Here is a 20,330-nt window from a genome sequence, read left to right on the forward strand (position 1 = left end):
AGTGCCAGTCCCTTCAGGACCGGCATTCAACAACAGGTACAATGAGCACTGGCCTAGTGGTTAAGATGCCACCTGGAACACATGCATTCCATATCTGTGTGCTTGGTTTGAGACTTGGCTCCTATTCCTATCCTGTTTCTTGCTAATGTACCCCCTGGGAGGCAACAGTGATGGCTCAAGTTGGATCTCTACCACCCACCTGGGAGATCTAGACTGAGTTCTGGGCTACTGATTTTGGCTTGGCCCTGCCCTGGCTGTTGTGGGCCTTTGGGGGGAATGAACCAGCAGATGTAACATATTTCTCTTTCTCTCCAATAAAGTGAAAATAAATTAAACATTTGGAATACAATTAAGTTCAACAGTAAATTTAACAACAAAGGAGCCATTAAACATGGTGCTACATCATACAGAGATACCAAATACCAAGACTTCAGGGCTTGGCAGGCTTACAATAGAGTGGGCAGGAGAGAGTGAATTAGGGAACATGATAAATTCACAAATATACAGGTGTAGGACAAATGCCCTTGCAGAATAAAAATGTAAAAAAAAAAAAAAAAGAAAAGAAAAAAAGCGTGTCACCTCTATTTTGCCTAAATAGGAAAAGAACTTCATGGAGCAGATGGCATTTGAGGAAATTTCGTGCTTTTTAATTCTGTGTCTGTCAAGTTCAAGTTTCCAGGAGGCCTGATCATGGCCTTACAGCGGCCTCTGTGTGCGCATGCGCGTCTCCAAAACTGGACCCTCTACAGCAGTCCCTGACACAGAGTACGTTACTCTACTGCACTTCCACAGTAAAACGATCGTATTATGGTAGTACACTTAGACGGGATAATGGAAGGAGGGTGAAGCGGCAGTGTGCTCCTCAGGGGTGGCTGGGCCTTGTCTTCTGCACTGCCATCCAGCCGGCGTCGGGGTCACGGCCCAAGGGCAGGAGTGAGGGCTCCGGGCGCTAGGGGGCGCCGGCGTGCGGCCGGGCCGCGGGCCCCAGCACCGCCCCGCGCCGAGCCGGACCTCTGTGTACGCCATGCGCGCGCTGCTGGCGCTGCTGCGCACGGGCCGGGGGTGGCGCGCGGGCGCCCCCGTCGCCGCCCACCCGCCGGCGGGAGCGAGGGCAAAGAGCGGGCCGCTGCGCGCCATGGCCCTGTACCGCACGGAGGAGCGCGGCCGGCCCCACTCGGAGGACTACCGCCTCTTCTTCAGTAAGTAGCTCGCGCGCGGGCTGAGGAGTGGAGCGTGCGGGGTGGGGGGCGCGGAGGGGCCAGCGCCGCCTCGCGCGGTCCTCGCCTCCTTTGGGCCCTCCGCAGCCGCCGCGCGGTCGGGGCCACCTTCCGGCGCGCGGAGGCAAGGGAGCTGCCCGCGACGGGGGTGACCGGCCCAGGCCCAGGCCCCCGGGGCGCGGCGCGCGGAGGCTTCGCTTCGCTGCGGGCGAGGGCCGCGGGGCCGCCTGAGCGGTGGGCGGAGCGACCGCCGGCGGCTGGGCTCGGCCCACTCCCTGGGGAAAGCAGGGCCGGGGCTCCCAGCCGGGGCGCCTGCCCAGCGGCCCTTCTTGTCGGGGGCGGCGGGCTCTGTGCAGGGCTCGGTTCCCAGAAACGCTCACAGGTGTGCACCCCGAATGCCACCCGCAGTCCAGAGCCTCGTTGGCCCCAGGGTGGGCCGCTTTTCCTCTCCAGATCCAGCAGATCCAGAGGGCGAAGCGATGTGCCTGTGCACACACAGGACAGGAAAGGGCCCGTTTTCCGTGTCCCAGCCCCGCGGCGCTCAGCTGTGTCGGTTGCTGTAACGTGGACACGGCGCTGTTGGTGGGGCTGCCTTCGCGCCGCCCTGACTCCGGAGCCCTGAGGGGAGCTGCAGGTTCCGTCGCGTCGCGCGGGAACTTTCAGATCTCAGCTCCACTCTTGGGTCCTGCTTTCATCTTTAAGCTCTGGAGTCTGGGCGAGTTTCCTACCTTGTCGTGCTTTGGTTTGTCTCATCTGTAAAATAGGACTGCAAGAATTATGTGAATGCTGTGTGTGAAGTGATAACAGCCTCGAATAGAAATTACTGACATTAAGAATCCCTTATCTGTAGTTTGTAAAATACTTATAGTTATCCTGAACTTAAGGTCTGGCTTTTTTATTTTTATTTTTATTTTTTAAGATTCATTTTATTTATTTGAAAGATGGTTAGAGAGGTGGAGACTGAGAGAGGTCTTCCATCCGCTGGTTCACTCCTCAAATGGCCCCAACGGCCAGAGCTAAGCTGATCCAAAGCCAGGAGCCAGGATGTTTTTCCAGGTCCCCCACGTGGATGCAGGGGCCCAAGGACTTCCACTGCTTTCCCAGTCCACAGCAGAAAGCTGGATCAGAACTGGAGCCATGGGAACTAACCACACCCATATGGGATGCCGCCAGCATTGCAGGCTGGGTCTTTAACCTTGTGCCACAGCCCCACCTGGTTAAGTACTATTTTATGGGAGAGAAAATAAACCTTGCCTCAAGTTTTGTGATGCAAAACTTGTACCAAACTTCAATTGGTACTAAAATTTCTGTTTTCTTCAAAATTGGTTGCTGATTTTCCACGATGCAGCATTTCTTTTTTCAATCCTTGCTTGTTTAGGATTGATCAGATGAACCAGAAACCTTAGCAAGAAGTCTCAAATTTCTTAACGTCTTGCATTCCACAAGACTACAATCTGATGCCTACTGGGAATAGTTTTCTATAAAAACAACGTGTAAAATAACAGTTAGCTTTTTAAGTAGACTCACAACAAACACAGAAGAAGCAATAACATGTGCTGGACACTGTTGTCAAGATTTAGTTATGGGGCCGGTCTTCATGTCAATATGGTTAATCAAAGAAAAGGAAAAAACACTGAAAAATGTTTTAGTTGAATGTTAGTTGAGAAAAAACGGTCTTGAGGAACCTAGAGCACACAGTATACATCATTGGGTTTGAAAGTGCCAAGTGCTAGGCCTTCATGTTGGCTCTGCCCTTGATCATGTGTCCTTGGGCCGGTGTTTACTGTTTCTTTATCATGGGACCTGTGTCTTCAGCTGTCAAACAAAGTAGTTAACCTTGAAGCGATCCTGAAGGCCCTTTTCAGCACCAATATTCCTCGAAGGCACTTGGTGAATAATAGAGATTCTAACAGTTTCTTTTGGGATAGGACTTCTTCTGGGGGCCTTTCTGAAGCTATATATAAGGAGGGGGGACTAAAGAATTTCTGTAAGTAGAATGCTGTAAGTAAGAAATTGTTTTCACCCCGTTGGATAAGCATGGTACAAAAGAATAGATTTTACTGAGGCAAATAGAACTGGAATAAAGGCAGCATGGAGAAGGGTGCGTAAGTGGTGAGATCCTACATGGGCCATGAACCAACCACCAGATGGCATCATTACCCAGGACTGTTTCCAATTTGCCGGAAGGAGTAGGACAATGTGAAAAGATGCTGTAGGGTGAGTGGGGTAAGAAGAAAACAGTGAACACACTTCTGTTTATAAAGAGCAATTTAGTCAAAATTGAATACATTAGAGATGGTGTCTCTGTAGTAGCAGGGTGTAGTTCTGTCTCCATACAAAACATGAGTATAACACTAATTGGCTGAAACTTGCTAGTATTATTAAAGTGGTCGCATTTTCTAGATTTCCAACTACACCCAATATTCTGAAATAATAGTTCAGTAGGACATGGAACATTTTTGAGCTTCATGTCTGTAGCTGGTTTCTCTTAATTCCTATTCAGAAGAATCAGAATAAAGGATTGATATAACACTTTCTTTTTTAAAAAAAATGATGGTAACTTTGTAGAAACAGTGTAAAGTGAGACAGGATCATAAAAGGGAAAGATTTTGCTGGTGGAAATCAAGAAGCCTCTTTGGTGCCAGCCCTGCCTTGTTAGTAACTGGGCTGTGTGGGCTTGTGTTGCTTCCCTTCCCTGTACCTCATTTTATTAAATCATGGAATGACATGATTGGACTGGGTGATTGTTTTCCAAACTGTGCTAAGTTGAACGTAGGCATGCCATAAGGTATTTAGGTTTTATTTAAACAGAGGATTTCATAGTTTAGTAAGTTAGAACACTTCTTATATTATGTGCATATTAAGGTTTTGGAAAATTCTGATGTAACTTGTCCTGAACTTTTGAATGACAGAGCACTTATTTCTCAAAACATTTGTTAGCATCTCAGGGACACTAGAGTTCTATGAAACTTGATTTGGAAAGGACTGCCTGGGATGATTTCTGAAACTTCCAGAAGCAACTATGTTTTGGTAATAGTTCTGGATTAATAGAGCACTTAGGTTGTCATCCTGGCTTTATCATCATGGATAAGTCACCAGATGGCATCCCTTGCTTAGTTTCTCCATGTGCAAAATGGAGGCAGTACTAATAATAGTATGGAGTCACTGTGACAGTTAAATGAGACTATGTGTGTAAAGATTATCAGTGTCTCACACATGGTAGATATTTAACATACTCTATTTCTTTCTCCTCTTTGACTTCACGATACTGGACTAAAATTTGTATTGTTATATTCTGCAAAGGGTAATGAAAATGAGATGTGGAAAAAATTGAATGTTTCTTAAATGCCTATATCTATTAATTCCTAGTTCTCAGAGTTTCAGAGGGTATTGCTCTGCAGTCTTTTGGATTAACTGTGAAGTAATAATGTAGTTAGTGTTGTTTACATGGGAATTAAGACCCAATACTGCCTGTGTATATGCCTTTGGTATCTTGAGTGGTGTTGTTTATTTTTTGTTAATAACTTGACAGTTCATTAATTTATGTTTTAAACTTCTCTCAAATGATAAGGAAAAAGTACGCTTTCTATAATTTTTTCTATAATTTGGGCTTTTGTAACTATGGGGTAGACAATTGGTTCACTTAGAAATCAGTACTGTGAATAATTAAAGTTGCTTTTATTTATCCTGACTGTGATTCATGTAGTTCTTTAACAGTTGATTTGCTTCATAATTTATTGTAAGCATATGCTTAGGTTGAAATTAACTGTGGATTCTCCTTAGATCATTTGTGTAGTAGGTGGAAATCTGCCACTGAATATGTTATACTTTTAAACTTAGTTAAAGTTCCATGAGTAATGCACAAAAAATGTTTGTGTCTTCAGAATATGAGTTCCTGTAACCATTTTTTAAAATTGGCTCTGTCGTAGTGGTGCCAAACAGTGAGGGCTGCCCAGTACCCAGGTCCTTGACTTCATTTCAATGAGAAATTCATGAGCCAGAGAATAGTGGATAGTGAGCAGCAAGCCTTGTACTGCCAAAGCAAAGATACACACTTGAACTGTTTAACATTATATGGGTCCTTAATGAAAGAGGAGGTAAATTCTAATAAGGTAGAGGAATATTCATGATTTCCTGGACAGCGGATGAAGATTCCTGGAATCTAGCTACTACTTCTTCTTCTTCTTTTTTTTTTTTTTTTAATATTTATTTATTTGACATGTAGAGTTACAGACAGTGAGAGAGACAGAGAGAAAGGTCTTCCTTTCATTGATTCACTCCCCAAATGGCCGCTATGGCTGGCGCACGCCGATTCGAAGCCAGGAGCCAGGTGCCTCTTCCTGGTCTCCCATGTGGTCGCAGGGGCCCAAGCACTTGAGCCATCCTCCACTGCCCTCCCAGGCCATAGCAGAGAGCTGGACTGGAAGAGGAGGAACCGGGACTAGAACCGGCGCCCATATGGGATGCCGGCGCTGTTGGCGGAGGATTAACCTAGTGCGCCACAGCGCCAGCCCCTACTACTTTTTGCACCTTATGTGTTCTGATGTTTTCTGTCATGATGACTGATGGGTTTGTCATTTAGCATGCCAGTGTTTTACAATGAGTTATAGGTCAATCTAGGTCAACCATGGATCTCTTAACTGAGACTGATCCAAGCAGTGGATCTGTATATCTTTCGATCACAGGGAACCAAGTCCATATCCTGGAGGACTTCTGATGGTAGGAATTGTTATCTCCAAGTGACTCAACTGCTTCCTCTGCCTCCCTGTCTCAATAGGGCTTGAACTGATGCCGTGGAACATAGTGGATATTATGTGAATATAGAAAAATTTGGTTTCCAGTCCCTATAACTTCAAAACAGCTAAGTTTTGTAGATGAAGTGCTACAAAATAAGAATCTTGTTATCTGTGTGGAAAAGAAACACTGTTGAAGTTGATTTCTTAAAATTTTTAAAAGATTATTTATTTGAGAGAGAGACAGAGACACAGAGAGGTCTTCCATCTGCTGGTTCACTCTCCAGTTGGCCACAACAGCTGGAGCTGGACCAATCTGAAGACAGGAGCCAGGAGCTTCTTTCGGGTCTCCTTTGAGGGTGCAGGAGCCCAAGCACTTGGGCCATCTTCCACTGCTTTCCCAGGCCATAAACAGGGAGCTGGATTGGAAGTGGAGCAGCTGGGACTGGAACTGGTGCCCATATGGGATGCCAGTACTACAGGTGGAGGCTTAACCTACTGCGTCACAGTGCTGGCTGCCATTTTTTTTTAAACACAGAATTTCCATCTATTGGTTCCATATGTTGGTCCCCCTCCCCACATTCCCCCCGCGCCAAATGACTACAATGACCAGGGCTGGACCAAGTCGTAGCTAGGTGCCTGGAACTCCACCTGGGTCTCCATAAGGGTAGCAGGGACCCAAGTATGTGGACCATCATCCTCTGCTTTCCCAGGCACTTTAGCTGGGAGCTGGAGTGGGAGTGGAACAGCCAGGATTCAAATTGGTACTCATTTGGGATGCTGGCATGGCAGGTAGTGTCTTAACTTGCTGTACCACAGTGCTGACCCTTTGAAGTTGATTGTTAAACTTCTTTAAATTCCTTAATCTTTTTTTTTTTTTTTTTTTTTTTGAGAGGCAGAGTGGATAGTGAGAGAGAGAGACAGAGAAAGGTCTTCCTTTTTGCCATTGGTTCACCCTCCAATGGCCGCTGCGGCCTGCGCATCTCGCTGATCCGAAGCCAGGAGCCAGGTGCTTCTCCTGGTCTCCCATGCGGGTGCAGGGCCCAAGCACTTGGGCCATCCTCCACTGCCTTCCCGGGCCATAGCAGATAGCTGGCCTGAAAGAGGGTCAACCGGGATAGAATCCGGTGCCCCAACCAGGACTAGAACCCGGTGTGCCGGCACCGCAAGGCGGAGGATTAGCCTGTTAAGCCACGGCACCAGCCATAAATTCCTTAATCTTTTAAAATGAGAAAATAGCTTTAGTAGTTACTAAAGCTCATTTGAGTCATTGCTAATGCTTCCAGTATGAATCTTTATGAATGGTTTTAGTAATGGTATGTAATAATTTATCAGTATTTCGTATATGTGTAGCTTTGTTTGGTATATATACATGATATCAGACTAAGTTTTGCATTCCCTTCAGATTTTTCTCTTGCTACTACAAGAGTAAACTTTCATCCTGATACAAATTGCTTTAATGAGAGAGAAACAGATAATTTACAAAATGATAGAACAAAGTCTAATTTCAGGGCAGTTGAAGGGAAAGTTTTGGCAGTTTCTTGGGTGTGTTGATGGGCCTGATAAGACTCATTAGTTTATGCTAGGGATGCAGTGTGCTTTTTGACAATTGTGGAATACCAAAGCAAAATAGCATGGTGAGCACAGTCATTTATCTTATCTCCCCCCTAATAAAGTTAGTGAGGGTGAGAAAAGATAATCCTAAAATCAGAAATAAGAAGGAGCCATCAGAGCTTGGGATTTCAAAAACTTAAAAATTTTAAAAAACAGTTGGAGGTGCAGTGATTGATGGAGCAGTGGGCAGGCAGTCTAGGCTTCGTATAAGAGCATTATGTGCTGAAGGGGGTGTACTCGAGGAAGAAGCTGAACTGCTTTGCAGACCTCACAGAAGTTGTGGACATCCTCAGATTAGATGAGATAGAAGCGAATGATGGTTGGAACTTAACATCTAGGATTAATTTCTCTTGTGAGCAGTACACAGGTGTTTCCCAGCAGGTCTGAGGCATGAGGTGTACAGGTTCCTTAATAGAAAATGAAAAAAAGTGTTGAGAGGGAAGTGGGACAGTCTGGTGGTATTGCTGCCCCAGCAGGGGTGTCTTGCATTCTGGCATTTAGGGAGCCCCCAGTGTAACAGCCAGCTTCTCACCCATTCATACCCTGGGAAGGCAGCCCCTCAGCAGTCCTGTCCCATGTACACAGAGTTCCCAGTCAGATTTTTGGCCTATTAAATATAAGGCAAAGAACCAAGGGTCACTGAGTTGAGCTTTCATCACTACTGCTCTACGGAACTGTTAGTATAGGCCAGCTGTGCCTGTGCTGCAGATGGAATGGTAAATCAGAAGTCCTCATCTCATATGACCTGTCTGGGGACTTCACGCAATTGATTGCATTCTCTTCTTTTGCTTCTGGGACAGCACTCTGAATATCTCATTTTGCTGGTTTCTCTTCATGTTTTCTTCTTTGCTGGATTCTTGTCATATTTCTGAACTCTAAATTTGAAGTGCCCCAGGCCCAATCCTTAGCCCACTTCTCTCTTTACACTGCCACTAGAGCAGTGTAATGTTTCCTATCGATGTTTTTTGTAATTGGCACATGTTTTCTGTGAAGGGCCAGATAGGAAATATTTCAGACTTTGGAACAGTGCAAGTTCTGTCACAGCTGCTATTGTTAACACATAGCCATGGACGTTGAAAGTATTGCTGTGGTTGTGTTCCAGTAAGACTTTATCTACAAAATAAAGAGTCCATGGACTGGATTTGGTCCAACAGCCAGTTTGCACATGATTGCTATTTCTCTCAGGGGTGAGAGCCCTTTTTTCTGTCATGGGCCATTTTCTATTTGTAACATCGTTCATGGGCCACACAAAATAATAAACTTAAAAATTACCCTGCTATAGACTTATTGAATTTTTAAATTCTTTGACTTACTTATTATTTATTTGAAAGACAGATTTAGAGATCTTATTTTATTTTTAAGATTTTATTTATTTATTTGAGAGGCAGAGAGAAAGACAGAGAGAAAGGTCTTGCATCTATCGGCTCACTCCCAGTAGGGTTGCAATGGCCAGAGCTGGGCTGATCCAAAGCCAGGAGCTAGGAGCCTCCTCCAGGTCTCCCATGTGGAAGAAACCAGAAGCCAAGAGCTTCAGCTGCGTCTCCCATGTGGCTCCCAAGCACTTGGGCCATCCTCAGCTGCCTTCTCAGGTACATTAATAGGGAGGTAGATCAGAAGTGGAGGAGCCTCAGCGTACTATTAATTGGGGAAAAGTTGGAAGCATTCCCACTGAGATCTGGTACCAGACAAAGATGCCCACTCTCACCATTGCTATTCAATATAGCCGTGAAAGTTTTAGCCAGAGCTGTTAGTTAAGAAAAAGAAATCAAAGGGATACAAATTGGGGAGGAGGAATTCAAACTATCCCTGTTTGCAGAGACATGATTCTGTATATAGCGGGTCCAAAAGACGTCACCAAAGACTTTTGGGACTCATAGAAGAGTTTGGTAAAATAGCAGGATATAATTTTAATATACAAAAATAAATAACCTTTGTATACACAGACAATGCAAAGGCTGAGATTGAGCTTCTAAGATCAATCCGATTCACAATAGCTACAAAAAAAATCACATACTTTGGAATAAATTTAACCAAGGATATCAAAGATCTCTACCATGAGAATTATAAAACAGTAAAGAAATAAAAAGAAGACGATATAAAAAAATGGAAAAATCTTTCATGTTCATGGATTGGAAGAATCGGTATCATCAAAATGTCCACTCTTCCAAAGGCAATTTACAGATTGAATGCGATACTGAACAAAAGACCAAAGACATTCTTCTCAGATCTAAAAAAAATGATGCTGAAATTCATGTGCAGACATAGGAGACCTCGAATAGCTAAAGCAACGCTGTACAACAGAAACAAAGCTGGAGGCATCACAATACCAAATTTCAAGACATACTACATGGCAGTTATAGTCAAAACAGCCTGGTACAGGTACAAAAACAGATGGTTAGACCAGTGGAACAGAACAGAAATGCCAAAAATCAATCCAAGCATCTGTAACCAACTTATATTTGACCAAGGAGCTTAAACCAATTCTTGGGGCAAGGACAGTCTATTCAACAAATGGTGCTGGGAAAACTGCATCTCCACATGCAAAAGCATGAAGCAAGACCACTGCCTTATACCTTACGGAATAAAGATCTAAGTCTGTTACCCAACACCATCAAAGTATTAGAGAATATTGGGAAAACCCTGCAAGACATTGGCACAGGCAAAGAGTTCTTGGAAGACATCAGAGGCACAGAGAGTCAAAGTCAAATTAACAAATGGGAATACATCAAATTAAGAAGTTTCTGTATTGCAAAAGAAACAGGAAAGTGAAGAGACAACCAACAGAATGGGAGAAATTATTTGCAAACTATGTAACTGATAAAGGATTAATAATCAGAATTTACAAAGAGACCAAGAAACTCCACAACAACAAAACAAACAACCCACTTAAGAGACTGGCCAAGGACCTAAATAGACATTTTTCAAAAGAGGAAATCCAAATGCCAATAGACACATGAGAAAATGTTCAGGATCTTTAGCCTTCAGGGAACTGTACATCAAAATCACAATGAGGGGCCGGCACTATGGCACAGTAGGTTAATCCTCCACCCGCAGCACCAGCATCCCATATGGGTGCAGGTTCATGTCCAGGCTGCTCCTCTTCTGACCCAGATCTCTACTGTGGCCTGGGAAAGCAATAGAAGACGGCCAAAGTCTTTGGGTCCCTGCACCTGCATTGGAGACCTGGAAGAAGCTCCTGGCTCCTGGCTTCAGATCAGCACAGCTCCCGCCATTTGAGGCCACTTGGGGAGTGAACCAGCAGATGTAAGACCTTTTTCTCTGTCTCTCCCTCTCACTGTCTATAACTCTACCTCTCAAATAAAAACACAATGAAGTTTTACCTCACCCCAGCTAGAATGCTTTCATACAGAAATCAATGAACAACAAATGCTGGTGAGGATATGGGGAAAAAGGTACCCTAATCCACTGTTGGTGGGACTGTAAACTGGTAAAGCTAAGCCACTATGGAAGACAGTATGGAGATGCTTCAAAAATATAATATAGACTTACCATATGACCCAGCCATCCCACTCCTGGGAATTTACCCAAGCGAAATGAAATCAGCATATGAAACAGTTATCTGCACCCCATGTTTATTGCAGCTCAATTCACAATAGCTAAGACATGGAATCAACCTAAATTCCTGTCATTTGAAGACTGGATAAAGAAATTATGGGATATATACACTGTGGAATACTACACAGTGGTTAAAAAAATGAAATCTGGTCATTTGCAACAAAATGGATGAATTTAGAAAACATCATACTTAGTGTTATTAGCCCCATAAGGACAAATAACATATGTTCTCTCTAATCAGTCAGAACTAATGGAGCACCTAAAACAAAATCTGTAGAAGTAAAATAGATACTTCAAGAAGGGATGTCTTGAGCTGCTCTTGTCTTGACTGTTGAGGAACAGTTTTGTTTTTTCGCTTTTTTTCCCTTTATACTATTTGTTGAACTCTTTATTCAGTGTAGTTAATCATATGCGTATAAAGTTAATTGTGGATGGATCTTAGTAAAAAATAAGAGTGGAAATAAGAGAAGGAGGAAGAAGTTTGTAACTATAAAGCTGTATAATTCTGCATACATTATTGTGGACTTACGTCTAAGGGTACATTTAAAAACTAGTCATGGGACCCAAAATCACATTAAGCTGGATGGTAAAAATGTTATCTTTAATGTTAAAGTGATCTGGTAATAATAATAGAATTAAAAAGGAGAGAATGTTCCAACATGAGAAGCAGTCCACACAGCCAACTCAGAATGAAAAACGCTTTAAATAACACTCTGACCTCAGAATCAGCCTTTATGGCTTTTGGTCTGGCTGAAAAGTCCATGAGAGCATTTCAAGCATGGAAAGCCAAGACACTGTGACAAAAGTGTTCGACATGAAGGATCTCTGTGAGTGAGACCCCAGCAGAAAGAAGAGGCTATCAAAGAAGGATGTACTTCTCTTTAAAGGGAGGAGAGAACTTCCACTTAACTTTTGGCCTTGTCTAAATACTGACAGAGTTTGTGGATTCAAAAGGCTTCCATAGCCCAGGCAGCTCATGTCAAGAGCCTCGGATGGTCACTGATGTCATATATTAGATTGTTAATTGTTAAATTTACCACAGGAGTCTCTTTGTACTAACTTTCCATGCAGGACCTTGGTCCTCAATGAGTTGTATTATGAAAGGTAACTATAAAACTAGTTCTCAAACAGTTTTGTGTGTGTATGTGTGTGTGTGTGTGTACAAATTGTTGAAATCTTTACATAGTATAGAATGAGTCTTCTGAGTACAAAATTAATTGAAAATGAATCTTGCCGGTGCCGTAGCTCAATGGGCTAATCCTCCACCTGCAGTGCTGACACCCCGGGTTCTAGTCCCGGTCGAGGTGCCAGATTCTGTCCCCGTTGCTCCTTTTCCAGGCCAGCTCTCTGCTGTGGCTTGGGAGTGCAGTGGAGGATGGCCCAAGTCCTTGGGCCCTGCACCCGCGTGGGAGACCAGGAGAAGCACCTGGCTCCTGGCTTCGGATCAGCGCGGTGTGCCAGCCGCAGCGGCCATTGGAGGGTGAACCAACGGCAAAAAGGAAGACCTTTCTCTCTGTCTCTCTCTCTATCTCACTGTCCACTCTGCCTGTTAAAAAAAAAAAAAAAAAAAAAAAAAAAACGAAAGAAAATGAATCTATCTTAATGGAGAATGGGACTGGGAATGGGAGAAGGTTGAGAGTGTGCGTGGGAGAGCAGGCATGCTGGGAATAATCACTATATTCCTAAAGTTGTACTTAGGAAATTTGTATTCTTTAAAAAATTAATAAAAAAAAAAAAGAAATGGATCAGCCAAGTCTTGAATGGGTGCATATATGGGATGCCTGCATCGCAGGTGGAGGCTTAATTTGTGCCACAACACTAGCACCAGATTTATTGAATATGAGTCCCACCTGCAGTTGGCTTGGCAGGGCCAACCAAATGGCTCTGTAGGTGGGACGTGCCCCACCCCCGCTGGTGATACATCAAGTCCTATAGCATAAGATGTTATCAGTGATTCCCAGATTTGTACCTTTAGCCCCAATGTGTTTTTGAGCTCAAAATTTACATATTTAGCTTTTTGTTTTGTAGTTCTCCCTGAAGCTCTAAGAAGCATCTTTCAAGGTTAATGTGTACAAAACAGAACTCTTGACTCCCTCCTCATTCCTTTTGCCCAACTTGTTTCTTTGTGTTCACGCGATAACCAGTAACCTAGGAATCATCTCAAGCATTGTGTTGGTTAACAGCAAAATACTTATTATTGTCATTTTTAAAACAATTGACAACAACAGCTTGCTTCCAACTGTAAAAAAAACAGCCAGTCTGAGCTTCAGATACTGGAGTTCTCATTTACTCTGTTGTCTTTAAGTAGTGGTATACATTGCCTCAGTGCTTGCGCCATCAACTCTGCCTATCTATGGCTCAGATGTGCAATGTAATCTACATGACAGAGGCTTGAGATGCATGGAATGTGTCTTTAAACCTGCTTTAGAGGATCTCTCTCACAACCCTTCTGGTGGAGCATCATAACAGCACTGGCCCTTGGAAAACTTTCAATGAGTTCTCCTTCTTCCATTGTGCATTTGGGAAATGACTGACTCTCAGTGTACTGAGAGAATTTGTTGGTGTTTAACTCACCAGACGAAGCAGGTAAAGGTGGGTGATGAGTAAATGCCTTGTCTTAGCCATGGCCAAGTGTCCCTTTCTAGCATATTTGTGTCTGAGTCCAGTACATTACCTTCTACATACTAAACATTCTGTAAATGTATATAGTTTAATGAAATGAACTACTAGGAAAATGAAGCTTCAGAGAAACAGGCTTCGTCACTCATTACTGCTGTGAAATTTGTAGGTATATTATCCATCAAAGCATTATCATCTGAACCCTAAGGCCATATTTATGTTTTCACAGATGTTTTCACATTTTTCTCCTTTTTTTCCAATACTATTTTTAATTTATGATACCAGAGAGCTTCTAGTAGGTATGGTTATCCAAATCCCTAATTACAGAACATTGATTCATTTATACTCCTGTTTCTGCCCATACTGTGAACTCGGAAACAATTTATTTCTTTTTCTTTTTTTATATATTTTTTCAACTTTTATTTAAGAAATATAAATTTCCAAAGTACAACTTTTGGATTATAGCAGCTTTTCCCCCTATAACTTCCCTCCCACCCACAACCATCCCATCTCACACTCACTCTCCCATCCCAGTCTTCATCAAGATTCATTTCCAATTATCTTTATATACAGAAGATCAACTTAGTGTATACTAAGTGAAGACTTCAACAGACTGTACCCACCCAAACACACGAAGTATAGAGTACAGGTTGAGTAGTAGTTTTACCATTAATTTTCATAGTACAACACATTAAGGAAAGAGATCCTGCATGGGGAGTAAGTGCACAGTGACTCCTGTTGTTGATTTAACAGTTGACACTCTTATTTATGATATCAGTAATCGCCTGAGGCTCTTGTCATGAACTGCCGAGGCTATGGAAGCCTCTTGAGTTCGCCAACTCCGATCTTATTTAGACAAGGCCATAGTCAAAGTGGAAGTTCTCTCCTCCCTTCAGAGAAAGGTACCTCCTTTCATTTAGGTCACTTTCTTTCTTTCTTTCTATCTTTCTGTCATCTTTCTATCTTTCTGTCTTTCTTTCTGTCTTTTTTTTTCCCACAGTGTCTTGGCTTTCCATGCCTGCAAAACTCTCATGGGCTTTTTAGCCAGATCTGAATGCCTAAGGGCTGATTCTGAGGCTAGACTGCTGTTTAGGACATCTACCATTCTATGAGTCTGCTGTGTATCCCGCTTCCCATGTTGGATCATTCTCTCCTTTTTAATTCTATCAGTTATTATTATCAGACACTAGTCTTGTTTATGTGATCCCATTGATACTTAATCCTATCATTATGATCAGTTATGAACTTAAACTGATCACTTTGACTAGTGAGATGGCTTTGGTACATGCCACCTTGATGAGATTGAATTGGAATCCCCTGGAACTTTTCTAGGACTACCATAAGGGGTGATTCCTAGTGAGCATGTGCCGAACTGTACATCTCCTCCCTCTCTTACTCCCACTCTTATATTTAAAACAGGAATCACTTTTCAGTTAAATTTAAACGCCTAAGAATAATTGTGTGGTAATTAAAGAGTTCAAATGATGGTATTAAATAGAACAAAAAAATGCTAAAAGGAATAAAGTAGTAAGTTGTTCCTCGACAGCCTGGACAAGGGCTAATCAAGTCATTGTTTCTCACAGTGTCCATTTCACTTCACAGGTTTCCTTTCAGGTGCTCAGTTAGTTGTCACCAATCATGGAGGACATATGATATTTGTCCTTTTGGGACTGGCTTATTTCACTCAGCATGATGTTTTCCAGATTCCTCCATTTAGTTGCAAATGACCAGATTTCATTTTTTTTACTGCTGTATAGTATTCCTTTTTTTTTTTTTTAACGTTTTAAGCATTTATTTAGTGAGAAAGATGCATAGGAGAGTGAGAGGTAATTAGGGGTTCATACCAAGCACCAGGAACCAGCCACGTGGAAGAGCATTTAGTTCAGGAAGCCTAGAGCACGTGGCCACAGCCAGCCCTTTCCTAGCTAGAGGCCAGGGAAAAAGAGCAGGCTGGGCCACACCATGGCCCACTTTTAACCCACTTCCAGAGGGGAGTGGTTAATTTTTTTTCTTTTTCTTTTTTTTTAACTTTTACTTAATGAATATAAATTTCCAAAGTACAGCTTATGGATTACAATGGCTTCCCCCCCATAACTTCCATCCCACCCGCAACTCTCTCATCTCCCGCTCCCTCTCCCCTTCCATTTACATCAAGATTCATTTTCAATTCTCTTTATATACAGAAAATCAGTTTAGTATATATTAAGTAAAGATTTCAACAGTTTGCACCAACATAGAAACACAAAGTGAAAAATACTGTTTGAGTACTAGTTATAGTATTAAATCACAATGTATAGCACATTAAGGACAGAGATCCTACATGAGGAGTAAGTGCACAGTGACTCCTGTTGTTGACTTAACAAATTGACACTCTTGTTTATGGCATCAGTAATCACCCTAGGCTCTTGTCATGAGTTGCCAAGGCTATGGAAGCCTTTTGAGTTCACTGACTCTGATCATATTTAGACAAGGTCATAGTCATCTCCTCCCTTCAGAGAAAGATACCTCCTTCTTTGATGACCTGTTCTTTCCACTGGGATCTCACTCGCAGAGATCTTTCATTTAGGTTTTGTTTTTTGTTTTTTTTTTTTTTTTTGCCAGAGTGTCTTGGCTTTCCATGCCTGAAATACTCTCATGGGCTTTTCAACCGGATCTGCATGCCTTAAGGGCTGATTCTGAGGCCAGAGTGCTGATTCTGAGGCTATGAGTCTGCTGTGTATCCCACTTCCCATGTTGGATCCTTCTCTCCCTTTTTTGTTCTATCGGTTAGTATTCGCAGACGCTAGTCTTGTTTATGTGATCCCTTTGACTCTTAGTCCTATCATTATGATCAATTGTGAACAGAAATTGATCAAATGGACTAGTGAGATGGCATTGGTACCTGCAACCTTGATTGGATTCAATTGGAATCCCCTGGTATGTTTCTGACTCTTCCATTTGGGGCAAGTCAGTTTGAGCATGTCACAAATTGACTGCTATATAGTATTCTATAGAGTTCATATCCCATAATTTCTTTATCCAGTCTACTGTTGATGGGCATTTAGGTTGATTCCATGTCTTAGCTATTGTGAATTGAGGTGCAGACAGCTCTTTTATTTGCCAATTTAATTTCCTTTGGTTAAATTCCAAGGAGTGGGATGGCTGGGTCATGTGGTAGGGCTATATTCAGGTTTCTGAGCAATCTCCAAACTGTCTTCCATAGTGGCTGTACTTGCATTCCCACCAACAGTGGGTTAGTGTCCCTTTTCCCCCACATTCTCGCCAGCATCTGTTGTTGGTTGATTTCTGTATGTGAGCCATTCTAATCGGGGTGATGTGAAACATCATTGTGGCTTTGATTTGCATTTCCCTGATGGTTAGTGATCCTGAACATTTTTCCATGTGTCTGTTGGCCATTTGGATTTCCTCTTTTGGAAAATGTCTGTTGAGGTCCTTGGCCCATCTCTTAAGTGAGTTGTTTGTTTGGATGTTGTGGAGTTTCTTGATCTCTTTGTAGATCCTGGTTATTAATCCTTTATCGGTTGCATAATTTGTAATTTTTCCCATTCTGTTGGTTGCCTCTTCTCTCTCTAGACTGTTTCTTTTGCAGTACAGAAACTTCTCAATTTGATATAATCCGAATTGTTAATTTTGGCTTTGACTGCCTGTGCTATTGGAGTATTTTCCAGGAAGGCTTTGCCTGTGCCTATATCTTGCAGGGTTTCTCCAATGTTCTCTAATAATTTGAAGGTGTCGGGTCGTAGGCTTAGATCTTCATCCATGTTGAGTGGATTTTTGTGTAAGGTGTAAGGTAGGGGTCTTGCTTCATGTTTCTGCATGTGGAGATCCAGTTTTCCCAGCACCATTTGTTGAATAGACTGTCCTTGCTCCAGGAATTAGTTTTAGATCCTTGATCAAATGTAAGTTGGTTGTAGATGAATGGAGTGATTTCTGTTGTTTCTGTTCTGTTCTATTGGTCTGTCCATCTGTTTCTGTACCAGTACCATGCTCTCTTGATTATAACTGTCCTGTAGTATGTCTTGAAATCTGATATTGTGATGCCTCCGGCTTTGTTTTTGTTGTACAAGATTGCTTTAGCTATTCGAGGTCTCCTGTGCCTCCATATGAATTTCAGCATCATTTCTTCCAGATCTGAGAAGAATGTCTTTGATATTTTGAATGGTATCACATTGAATCAATAAATTGCTTGTGGGAAAATTGTTAATTTTTATGAAATTGATTCTTCCAATCCATGAGCATGGAAGATTTTTCCATTTTTTGGTATCCTCTTCTATTTCTTTCTTTAAGGTTTTGTAATTTTCATCGTAGAGATCTTTGACTTCCTTGGTTAAGTTTATTCCACGGTATTTGATTGTTTTTGTAGCTATTGTGAATGGGATTGATCTTAGAAGTTATTTCTCAGTCATGCCATTGCCTGTGTATACAAAGGCTGTTATTTTTGTGCATTGATTTTATATCCTGCTACCTTGCCGAACTCTTCTATGAGTTCCAATAGTTTCTTACCAGAGTTCTTGGATCCCCTAAATAAAGAATCATATCATCTGCAAAGAGGGATAGTTTGACTTCTTCCTTCCCAATTTGTATCCCTTTATTTTTTTTCTTGTGTAATGGCTCTCGCTAAAACTTCCATGACTATATTGAATAGCAGTGGTGAGAGAGGGCATCCCTGTCTGGTACCAGATCTCAGTGGAAATGCTTCCAACTTTTCCCCATTCAATAGGATGCTGGCTGTGGGTTTTTTCATCAATTGTTTGATTGTATTGAGGAATGTTCCTTCCATACCCAGTTTGCTTAGAGTTTTCATCATGAAAGGGTATTGTATTTTATCAAATACTTTTTCTGCGTCTATTGAGATAATCATATGGTTTTTCTTCTGCAGTTTGTTAATGTTGTGTATCACATTTTTGATTTTTGAATATTGAACCATCCCTGCCTAGCAGGGATGAATCCCACTTGGTCTGGGTGGATGATCTTTCTGATGTGTTGTTGCATTCTATTGGCCAGGATTTTAGTGAGGATTTTTGCATCTATGTTCATCAGGGAAATTGGTCTGTAATTCTCTTTCTCTGCTGCATCTTTTTCAGGCTTAGGAATTAAGGTGATGCTGGCTTCATAGAAAGAATTTGGGAGGATTCCCTCTTTTTCCATTGTTTTGAATAGTTTGAGAAGAATTGGAGTTAGTTCTTTAAATGTCTGATAGAATTCAGCAGTGAATTCATGAAGTCCTGGGCTTTTCTTTGTTGGGAGGGCCTTTATTACTGTTTCAATTTCTGTCTCAGTTATGGGTCCGTTTAGGTTTTCTATGTCTTCATGGTTCAGTTTAGGTAGGTTGTATGTGTCCAGGAATCTATCCATTTCTGATAGATTTCCCTGTTTACTGGCATACAACTCTTTGTAGTACTTTCTGATGACTCTTTTTATTTCTGTGGTGTCTGTTGTTACATTTCTTTTGCATCTCTGATTTTATTAATTTGGGTCTTTTCTTTTCTTTTTTTAGTTAGTTGGGCCAATGGTATGTCAATTTTGTTTGTTTTTTCATTTGACAGCTAGAGTTATAGACAGAGAGAGAAACAGAGTGAAAGGTCTTCCCTTCCGTTGGTTCACTCCCCAAATGGCTGCTATGGCCAGCTCTCACCGATCTGAAGCCAGGAGCCAGGTGCTTCTTCCTGGTCTCTCATGCCGGTGCAGGGGCCCATGCAATTGGGCCATCCTCCACTGCCTTCCCGGGCCACAGTAGTGAGCTGGACTGGAAGAGGAGCAACTGGGACTAGAACCCAGTGCCCATATGGGATGCTGGCACTGCAGGCGGAGGATTAACCAATTGAGCCATGGTGCTGGCTCCAATTTTGTTTAGTTTTCAAAAAACCAGCTCTTCATTTGCTGATCTTTTGTAATTTTTTTTTATTCAATTCTGTTGATTTCTTCTCTAATTTTAATTATTTTTCTTCTACTGGTTTTGGGTCTGGTTTGCTGCAGTTTTTCTAGATATTTGAGATGCATTGATAGCTCATTTATTTGGTGCCTTTCCAATTTCTTGATGTAGGCACCTATTGCTATAAACTTTCCTCTTAATACTGCTTTTGCTGTATCCTGTAAGTTTTGATATGTTGTGTTATCTTCATTTATTTCTAGGAAGTTTTTGATTTCTCTTTTGTTTTCTTCTATGACCCACTGTTCATTCAGGACTATGTTGTTCAGTCTCCATGTGTTTGCATATGCTATAGGGATTCCTGAGTTGCTAATTTCAGCTTCATTCCATTGTGGCCTGAGACGATGCATGGTATGATTTTGATTCTTTTGAATTTGCTGAGACTTGCTTTATGGCCTAGTATATGGTCAAATCTAGAGTAGGTTCCACGTACTGCTGAGATGAATGTGTATTCTTCAAGCGTGGGATGAAAAGTACTGTAGATATCTGTTAGATCCATTTGGTCTATAGTGTCGATTAAATGTGCTGTTTCCTTGTTGATCTTCTGTCTGGCTGATTTGTCTATTGCTGAAAGTGGAGTATTGAAGTCCCCCAATACTATTGTATTGGAGTCTAAGTCTTCCTTTAAGTTCCTTAACGTAT

At 42.1% G+C, this 20,330-nt stretch overlaps 1 protein-coding gene across 7 annotated transcripts in view; it reads left to right on the forward strand.

The window, feature by feature from the left end:
• The first annotated feature begins 1,024 nt into the window (after positions 1–1,024).
• The window catches only part of PPA2 (inorganic pyrophosphatase 2), a 229,728-nt gene continuing 210,422 nt past the window's right edge, over positions 1,025–20,330 (forward strand). For all 7 annotated transcript variants that reach the window (XM_062199795.1, XM_062199791.1, XM_062199790.1 and 4 more), the window contains exon 1: positions 1,025–1,199. In XM_062199795.1, coding sequence (XP_062055779.1) covers positions 1,025–1,199 — 175 coding nt within the window. The remainder of the gene's footprint in view (positions 1,200–20,330) is intronic.

Source organism: Lepus europaeus, chromosome 8 (genome assembly GCF_033115175.1).
Source record: "Lepus europaeus isolate LE1 chromosome 8, mLepTim1.pri, whole genome shotgun sequence".
Lineage (NCBI taxonomy): Eukaryota > Metazoa > Chordata > Mammalia > Lagomorpha > Leporidae > Lepus > Lepus europaeus.